Source organism: Paralichthys olivaceus, chromosome 1, assembly GCF_024713975.1.
Source record: "Paralichthys olivaceus isolate ysfri-2021 chromosome 1, ASM2471397v2, whole genome shotgun sequence".
In the NCBI taxonomy this organism is placed as follows: Eukaryota; Metazoa; Chordata; class Actinopteri; order Pleuronectiformes; family Paralichthyidae; genus Paralichthys; species Paralichthys olivaceus.
Genome location: NC_091093.1, coordinates 23,489,355 through 23,498,746, shown reverse-complemented (window position 1 = coordinate 23,498,746; position 9,392 = coordinate 23,489,355). Strand labels below are relative to the sequence as shown.

Here is a 9,392-nt window from a genome sequence, read left to right as displayed (position 1 = left end):
TCAACAGAAAAACATTATCAGTCAGCATTCAATCTTTATTTCCAAAATTAAAAGCATGAAACAAGATTTGTACATAAAGCATTTCTGACACTGAAACAAAGATGAAGAAGTTCTGTATTTGTTTTTTTTTTTCAACAGTCTCAGTGGAAATAATAATCAGAGGAAAACAGACAACAAAAGTAAAGTATCACCACTTTTCTATTCTCTCTGAAAATCTTACCGTCACAACTCTACAACTCTACACTACATCAACCTCATATCAACATTAAAGCACTTGTGGTATAACAGTTAAAAAGACTTGCATTTTCATTTAATCATAATTGAATAAAGTGCACTCTCATAGACAAGTACAGTGGTGTCGAGACAAGAATGTTTTACACTCTGGTTCAATTCAAGTTTGCATATTTGCAAAAGCCACCTGCGATGAAAGGCAAAGACGTGCGTCTGTGCACTCGGCGTTTCTCGTTCGTATTTCAGATGAACGTGACGACATCAAAGCGTGTGTGGAAAGTGGGCGAGCTACCATATGGTGTGGAGTAGCCCTGCAACTTCAGATCATCTGACCCACTTTCTATCCTCATTCCACCACATTCACATAATTAATAATCCTCTTCAAGATCGTCGTCCAGGTCAGAAAACTCGATAGACGGTCTGTTGTCGTGCACCTCCCCGTCGCTTTCTCCATGAGGACCTGCAACCAAGACACATCAAGTCAAAGTCTGCAGCCACACGATCGACACAAGTTCAAATCATATGTGAGGGATACACAGTAAACTGCAATACACCGAAAATCCCCCTGGCAGCAAATACAAAACCACAGGAGAGAAGGACACATACTTTCAAGATTGTCCATGTGTTCGTGAAGGATTCTCACCAGGTTGAATAACTGGGTGAGAAAGGGAAGAGTTCGCTTTTCAAGACGAGCAGTCAACATTTATACAACTTTAATATTGATTTGAAAAGCTGTGGTTCAGTGTGTGTGTGAGACGGTTCAGAGCCAACACGAGCACAGACTGAGAAAAACAGGAAGCTCTGTACACAGTAATGTAACCTGACAACAGTACAATACAACTCAAGAGGCTTTTTCAGCCAAGGTTGAGAAACAATATCTGTCATTGTGCTGAATCATCGCTGTGGGTAAATCTAGTTTATGTGGTTGTGTGTGTTTGTGTTTGAGTGTGTGTGTGTTTGTGTTTGAGTGTGTGTGTGTTTGTGTTTGTGTGTGTGCCCTCACCCCTGCTGCGTCAACAGCTCCCAGGACATCGGAGAACCTCTGTTCACAGAAATGCAGCAGCACCACCAGATACAGACCGCTGCTGATGAACTCGTCATATTCTGACTGCAGAGCAAGAAAACCCACACCTCAGCACACTGACTCGTTTTTAGGTTTAGAAAAACATGTGAACCCTTAAATAAAGTGCCCCAGCTTCCGTGCAACAGTTATCTGATCCAATAGTTTTAATCAATCTAAATTACAAATCATACAATTATTCTGTGGTTTACCACCTTTATTATTAACATGTGAAATGAAAGTGGCCTCACCTGCACGTGAGTCCTGTATAACTCCTGAATGTTGAAGTTGTCTATGTTCAAGCGCAGCTTCTGCTTGCAGAGTTCACAGGTTGTGATGGCCTCAAGGTTTGTGCCTGAGACAAAGAAATGATCATTTTCTTTATTGATGCGACAAAGTTCTGGTGAAAGCTGCAGCCGCATCACAGGTGCGTTATTCACCTGAGCCAATTTTGGAGCGGAGCCACCTCTTGATGCATTCCTGGTGGACGTACTGCAGACTGCCTGTACAGCGGCAAGGCTGAATCAAAGGGTTGGAAGCTGATTCCTCGCCCATCTGGCAGATTCGGCACAGGTCGCCCTCCTCCTCATCAGACTCTTCCAGCAGCAGTCTACAGCAGGTAAAAGAAATCAGGTTCTATGTCTGATGAAGTGCATTTTTTTCCTCCATATATAAAACTTTGAGAGCATAGCTTTAAAACAGGACATTAAGTAAAAAAAAAAGAAAAGAAATACCTCTCCTTGATCTTTTGCAGCTTCTCCTGATCCCTACTGGAGGTGGGTTTGTCCTTCTGCTCCTCCAGCTGGTTTTCAACACCTCTCAACTGACTCAGTGAAGCTGAAATGTTTTCATACAGTGCGACTCTGCGACGTGACGGAAATACAACGGAGCCATCTTCAAGATCAGGTAGTGTTTCATCCTCCAGTCGACAGGGATGATCTGCTCCAAAGGCTTCTAAACCAACTGCTCCTTCCTCTTCTTCACTCTCCTCGTCGTCGTCGTCGTCATCGTCATCATCATCATCATCGTCGTCCTCGTCGTCATCATCTTCCTGTGTCGCTTTATGTTCCACGTTGTCCCACCTCCTCAGTAAATGCTGTGGACGGCTGTATTCTTCTTCTGCAGCCGAGTGTGCACTGTCATCCCTGACGTGTCGTCTGAGACGAGAGAGCAGGGGGGGGCAGCGGCCACGGAAAGAGGAGGACAGCCAGGAGGAGCTGCTGCCTCCCCCACTGCTGGTGTTATTACTACTACTGCCATCACCAGGCTCTCTCCACAATGGCATTCTGGACCCGGCCAGGCTACTACGATAGCCATCGTTGTTGCTTTCCTGGATAGGTGCGAGGTCCGCTCTACGATTTCTGAGGCCACCCAAGGTCGTCTCCGAGCCTCCAATGTCAGGGTCCACACTGGACATCCTGGTTCCTTCGTCACCGTCCACGGACTCTCCTCCAGTTGACGGACTGTCATCGTCAAGGGAGCGAACACTGGAAGATCCGCTAGAGGACTCTTGGCTGGAGCGCCGTGAAAAAAGACGGGACAGGAGGCGTCGCGTGGAGCTACGGCTCTCTGGCTCTACACCTTCGGGGGCCGGCCTTGGAGGGAGCGTGGCTTCTGGTCTGACCAGGGGGGTGGTGTACCATGGGGTTCGGGAGGAGTAAGACGAGGAGATGTCTGAGGAGGATTCAGGGTTTCTTGTTTGTTCCTGAGATGAGCGGAGGGTGGATGAGCCGCTCAAGAAGCGGGTTGTGGTTCTGCTGTTCAGGTCACGCGCCGGGGGGGAAGAGCGGTGGGAGGTGGAGGACGGGAGGTGATAATTTAGGGAGCTTTGTCTGGCAGCAGAAGAGGAAGAAGAGGAGGAGGAGTAGGCAGTCTCTTTAGGCCGAGCGCCCTGTGCATATGTGGAGGTCACCCTGTCTGTCTGATCTGAAATGAATAATGAGAAGAGACTGTGACGACGTGTCCTCTGCGTGTTTGTTTACATCAAGTGATAAACATACATACACAGTGAGGAAGCCACTCCAGGAGTCCGCATTCTTCTTTCCCCTAAACTTGAGAGACTGGGTTCATACTTTTTCTCCTGCTCTCTCCTGGACAACAACGGCTTAGAGGAGGAAGACGACGACAGCGAGAGCAAACGACATGAGCTCCATGATGAGTCTAACGCGTCGTTGTGTTTTTCACTTATACCTGTAAAAGAAATAAGCACAAAACAAACTGTTGAGAGGTTTGCTGGGTTAATTTTCCAAATAAGATTAATATTGATGAGAAATATCAGAACTTCACTTTACTTGAACTGAGTTATTCACTAATACGTGAGGGTAGGTTCAAAAATGAGTGTAACCGTTATTTTTCAATGCATTATGTACCTCTGCCACTGCTAAGCCCGCTACTGGAATAGGTGGATCCAGTAACTGAGGTGCCGGACGTTCTAGAGTACAGTCCTCTGTTGCTGTACGACAGTTTGGCCCTTTTAGTATCGCCATCGTCGCTGGCATTCAACAGGCCTGAGCGCATCGCGGGCCGCCCATCAGAGTCAGTCTACAAAAATAAAGGCAGACATAAGAATAAATAAATAATATAAATTCAAATATTTCAATGACATGGATCAGTAAAAGTCCTCCAGCACATAAATATCAAATCAATGTTTTAGAAACTATATTTGACCAGGTTGTGTTTTTCCTGCTTCCGTACCAGTTTACTCCTGCTGCTCAGGGAGGATTCAGTCCACGGCCGATCATAAGACCTGCTGGAGGACGTCAGAGAGGTGGGTAACTTCCAGCTGCTGGAGCGACTGTCAGAGCTGCTGTAGTCTCTGGAAGAGCTCAGGAGACGAGAATTCTTCAAAAGGAGAGGAGGTAAAACACATAGCGGTGGTTATGTCTGAATAAATACACGATACGAAAATCCAAAACATTTTAGCTTTTCACATATTTTTGTAGTAGGACAATCACAAAATCACTAGTGGCAATTAATTGATAGAATATATGATAAGCATACTATATACAGTATATGTATATCTATGTTAAGTGGTGCCCCTGCTGTGAATTTAGATATATATAGGTTTTAAAGGTTGGTGTGGTTTATTGAGAAAAACTGAATGTAAACATAACTCTAAATATGTAACAGGGTAACTTTGACAGACGGTAACTTTAGAACTGGAGAATATTAAATTCATTTTTCTGCTTAAAAATACTATTTAATTGTAAATGTTCATGTGACTCATGTTGGACAAACTACTTACACCCGTTTGAAGTATTTTAGTATAATAACAATAATTTTAACCTATATTTCTACAGTACTTTTCATAGTATAATATGTCACTCAATGTGCTTTACATAAAACAAAACAACAGACGCTTAAATGATCTTATCTTACTTATACCCACAAAAATAAATTAGACTGGTCTTTGCACCTAGCTCGGACAGTTCTGGAAATAACAGGAAGAGCTACACAGAACTCAGGCCAACAGTAACACTATCTTTTGAGACGGGCCTTTACGAGCAGCAGGACTGAAATACACAGAACGTGTGCCAAGGAATCTAGGCTGCCCTAAAAAAAGACCTTCAAAGTGTCTGCTGCACCACTGATACATGCAGTTAGCTACTGTACCAGGGTCCTGAGGGACCCTGTCAAAAAAAAAGAAGCACTTGAATGTCCTCTGTGGAATACAGTAGCAAAGCAGATGATGCTCCAAGTCGAACAGAAACACAGATACAGTGGGATGACATAGATTCATACCACAAAAGTGCAATTGTTACTGTTCCTGACAAAAAATCCTGCTGATATTCTCACCCTACATGGCCTTTACATATCTGGGCTCATTTATATGAAGCTGGTTTTCATCTACACTGACAAACACAGAAGCACTGAGCACAGGACACCATGTGCTGTACATTAAACCCAGAGAGGGGTGTAGTCAATTTGAATTATACTGTGGGTGAATTCATACAAAAGGAGGGGTGTATGGTTCCTGGCCTTTAGTCACTCCTGTGTAATAAGCCTGTAGGATGTGCCATCATCCTACCTGTTGGTCCAGATCTGTTTTATATGCTGATGAAGCCCTTGGGAAGCGGTCACTGTTCAGTGTTGATTCCCGACTGTACAGTCTACTGGAGCTCAGGGACGAGGAGGAGACCGCTGGACTGGACGAGTAGGACCTGGAGCTGGACAGGCAAAACGGAAGCCGGTGCGACCTGGAGTCCATGGTGGAACGTCTTGAACCTTGCATGAAGAAATCCCAAAATCACATTATACATTGCAGCCTAACCGCATGGTCGAGGTGCGGTAGCAGGAAGCTTACTCAATTATAAACACAGCAGTTATTCCACACCCAGTAACAAGAACGGGCAAGTCCTGCAGCAAGACTTTAAAAAAAGGGAACTCTAATGCAATGTCCTGCTCGCACATCTGATTTCTAGATAGAGCACACGTGACAGTGCGTCTGTAAACACTAAGACCTGCCACCATGCTGCTTCCTGGACTTGGTATCAAAGTTGCAATGCCTATCTTTGGGACCATGAACTCCGTCACATGAACATGACACGACCAAGGAGCAAACTGCAGCAATGCACTCTGAGTCTGAGCAAGCTAGATGCTCTTGAACAGTTACAAGATACTAAGATCATTAATTATTAAGCTGCAATACTAAATCTGACACAAAAATCCAAGTTACTTTTTGTTCTAGTTGATGTATCCGCTGAAAGACAAATGTACCCGGGGACCTGGGAGGGAGAGCAAAGAGTTTCTGACATACGGTTGTAAAGTTAGTGAAACTCTCTTGTAGTGATATGGATCCATGGACATTAGCTGCAGCACCTGCGGTCAAAGATAGCTCAGCCAGTCAGCAGCCTGTCAGGCTGAAATGAACAGCAGTAAATAAGGCCTGATAACAAAGACATTTTTAATCCACAACACAGCATTTAAACCTTTTAAATCACCCACTAAAGCTTACACCTTGTGTGAGGAAACACAGATGATTTACTATCAAAACAATTTCAAGGAACAAAAGTCTTTTAAAAGACAACAAAAATCTAACAAGTGCAAAGTAAGAAATAAAAAATTTCTGATTGCTGATGTTAAGTCAATCAGGGAGACTGGAGATATGTCACCACAGATTTATTCTCAGTTACAAGTTTATAAGAAGGTACTTTTGCCCAAAATGAATGTAGTCACTACTAACCCTAACCCCCACTATATACACCCTCTGGTTAATATTCTGGAGTTCTTGGTTCGTGATACTATTGCATGAAATACTTGTATACTGTTTTTCCAATGCATTGCCTTTTTTGCATGGAGGTGGCTGCAGTAGTTTTAGCTCAGTTTACCTGGCAACACTGGTACTGACCACTTGACCTGTAAATAACTACGGCGCTAACATCGGCTTCCACTTTGCGTTTTCCAACATGGCCCTCCAGGGTAACATTAAACGAGCCTAACGTGTTGCATTGAGCGACTGAAAGCACGATAAACACCGTAGTTTAAATATCATTGCTGTTTGAATCCCACCTTAAAATATGCAATACATTTATTTTGTGAGAGTGAAATATTAAAAAAAGATTTCCCTGCTTCTCCTCCACACAGACAACATTACTCCAGATGTGTGTTCAACGTTCTCAAACCTGGATATTGTTAACCACAAATGTTAAGCAACAAATGGCCTGTGTGTTTGGAACAGCCTTCCTGGTTTCACTGCTGCAGGTGGTGACACAGTGTTTTCTGCTCTGGACCTGATCTTTATGGGGAAGTGAGCAGAGAAACTGACCTTTCGGAGTGTTTTCACACACACACACACTGTTAACGTGGATCTCTGCCACATGTTCACTACAGCCAGTAGTTTACTTCAGCTCAGAATAGTTAAATGTAAGTTTAGGAAGTAAAACCCTGCGTCTTTAACTAACCCGAGCTAATGAGCTCATCATTAAACTAACCACTAACACCTATAAAAGCAGGTCAGCACTTTAATTCAATGACATCATCAGCAGATGTAGTTTCAGGTGAAAGTTGTGAACTTCACCTTCACTTCTTCTGTCTTTTCAGCCACCGAATTAAAAACAAGGCAAAACGTGGGTTCTCTTCTCTCCGCAGTTAGCTAATGAATTTAAATGATTGAATTACATCGTAATGGTGAACATGGACAGTGACCCAGCGGTTTTTTTTTTAGTGTTTTCCTTCAGTAAAACTGTTTTTTCCTGAATATATCGCTCACCGATGAACGCCTCATTACATCTCACAGCCGCAAAACATGAAGAACTGACGACGTTAGCTAACAGTGAAAAAACGCGTCGTTTAGCGTGTTTAGCATCAGTAAAGTTATCTTCCTGACACTGTCCAAGCACCTGCCTGACGTAGTGACCGGTCACATGCGCTGACGGACCCGCTCAGCTGTTGTTTTTTTTACCCCGACGACCGGGCAGGGAGCTGTCAACTCGTTTAGCCGAAAGCTAGCTGGCCAGCTCGCTAGTAAGCTAGCCTGTTAGCTTAGCATCCGTGCGCTGACATCAGGGGACTTCCTGTGTTCGTCGGCGGCGCTGCAGCGTTTATTCCTCTCACACAGTTTTGGCAACATGCGACATATTAGCACAAGTGAAAAGCTCTCGACGCGTTAATGCGCTATTGTTAGCTCCTCGCCTCACCTTGGATGAGTCGTTGTTCGCTGTAGCAGGAGCAGCAGCAGCAGCAGCAGGAGGAGGAGGAGCAGAGATGGCGTCTGTGTTGATGCTGTTGACACCAGGGGTCGATGCGGAAGATCAGCTGAGTTGTCACGACCCGGTGGGCGTGGCTTCAGGAGGAGATCGCTTCCAGGTGCTTCTTTCTCCTCGTGCACGTGCTCCGTCCACGTTCTGTTTGTGGACCTCGGGTCCATGTGTAGGAGGCAGCGGCCAATCAGCTGAGAGACACGGGCTGATAAACACACTCACGTTTAGCAGGTGAGGACCAGAGGCTGTGTAAATCAGACTATAAATAAAGACTGTATATATATAAAAGAAAATATATTAAAGGTAAAGACACAGATCTTTCGTCTTAGTGTTTATGGGGGGGATGTTAAACAACATTTCCTGGACTTATTATATATATGTTCAAAAAAAGAATCCAATTAGAACCTAATTGTTTTAGTTAATCTTAAATATAGTATTATAGAAGTATTACTCCATTGTCATTTATAAAAGATCACGTATTATTGTATGGAAACCTTCATTTATAATGTAACCAAGCATTCTGTAACATATATACATTTTACTTATACTGACATTTTTAAAGGTTCAGGGTGTAGAATTTAGTGACATCTAGTGGTGTAGTAGCATGATGCGGCTGAATACCCCTCACGTCACCCTCTCCTTCCAAACATGAAGAGAACCTGTGGAAACCTTCAGTTGTCATAAAAACTCAAAAAGTGTTTAGTCTGTCCAGTCTGGACTACTGTGATTCAGCAGCCTCAGCAGAGAGGACTCGCTCCCGATGTAAACATAAAGGGCCCATTCTAGGGTAAAGAAAACAACAATTTGTAAAATTTAGTTGAAACATACTTGTAAAAACATCACTAGGATTATTTTATATAAAATTTCTGCTAATACATCCCTTTCACCTAAATCTTACACACTGAAACCTTAATAAGTTCTGAACATTTTAATTATGTAGAGATCCTGCCTCACATATGCATCAGAAGAGGCAGCTGCATCGGACTATGTGGCCGCAGGTTAGATTAGAGATTCAACTGTGACGCTAAACAAACAATATGAAGTCTGATTAAATGTGAATGTGTTTTATTCTAATGAGTGGTGGAATTAAAGCAATGTGTCAGACACACCCTGCTTTTCGTTAACTGTTGTAAAGCTGCGACTTTCAGGAAGTAAGACAACACTGAGATCGCATCGCCCCTGCATGTTGGGTAATTTACTTTATTAATATAGCACCTTATAAAAACAGAGGTGGAGAGAAGCAAGGATCATGGTCATCAGTATCAGCAGGGAAGGCAAATTGTCATTGGCAAACTGGAGAAAGATAGTGTGACGATTTGTGAGAATACTTCAGAAGATGCATGATGGTAACACACAAAGAAGTTGTCCACTGGAATCTAATCAGTTAATCTTTAAATCCAAGC

General features: G+C 43.5%; 1 protein-coding gene across 2 annotated transcripts; it reads right to left on the bottom strand.

Moving 5' to 3' along the window:
• Positions 1 to 14: 14 nt before the first annotated feature.
• On the bottom strand, positions 15 to 8,057 carry marchf7 (membrane-associated ring finger (C3HC4) 7). Of its 2 annotated transcripts, XM_020079988.2 has the most exons (11): positions 7,927 to 8,057; positions 5,319 to 5,515; positions 3,986 to 4,132; positions 3,661 to 3,832; positions 3,296 to 3,481; positions 2,026 to 3,217; positions 1,732 to 1,901; positions 1,543 to 1,646; positions 1,235 to 1,339; positions 838 to 886; positions 15 to 691 (listed from the first exon to the last, which is right to left on the bottom strand). In XM_020079988.2, exons 2-11 carry the CDS (start codon positions 5,496 to 5,498, stop codon positions 600 to 602), a joined length of 2,397 nt encoding a protein of 798 aa, XP_019935547.2. In that variant the 5' UTR covers positions 5,499 to 5,515; positions 7,927 to 8,057; the 3' UTR covers positions 15 to 599. The 2 variants fall into 2 exon arrangements, with proteins under 2 accessions (XP_019935547.2, XP_019935548.2); XM_020079989.2 differs by lacking the exon at positions 838 to 886.
• Between the last annotated feature and the right edge of the window lie 1,335 nt (positions 8,058 to 9,392).

Bases quoted from the DNA above. Each gene is read 5' to 3' on its own strand.
- marchf7 (XM_020079988.2), bottom strand. From the start codon at position 5,498: ATGGACTCCAGGTCGCACCGGCTTCCGTTTTGCCTGTCCAGCTCCAGG. The intron at 4,133-5,318 runs GTAGGATGATGG...CTCCTTTTGAAG, and splicing joins AAACAGATCTGGACCAACAG to AATTCTCGTCTCCTGAGCTC. The intron at 887-1,234 runs GTGAGGGCACAC...TTTCTCACCCAG, and splicing joins GAGCTGTTGACGCAGCAGGG to TTATTCAACCTGGTGAGAAT.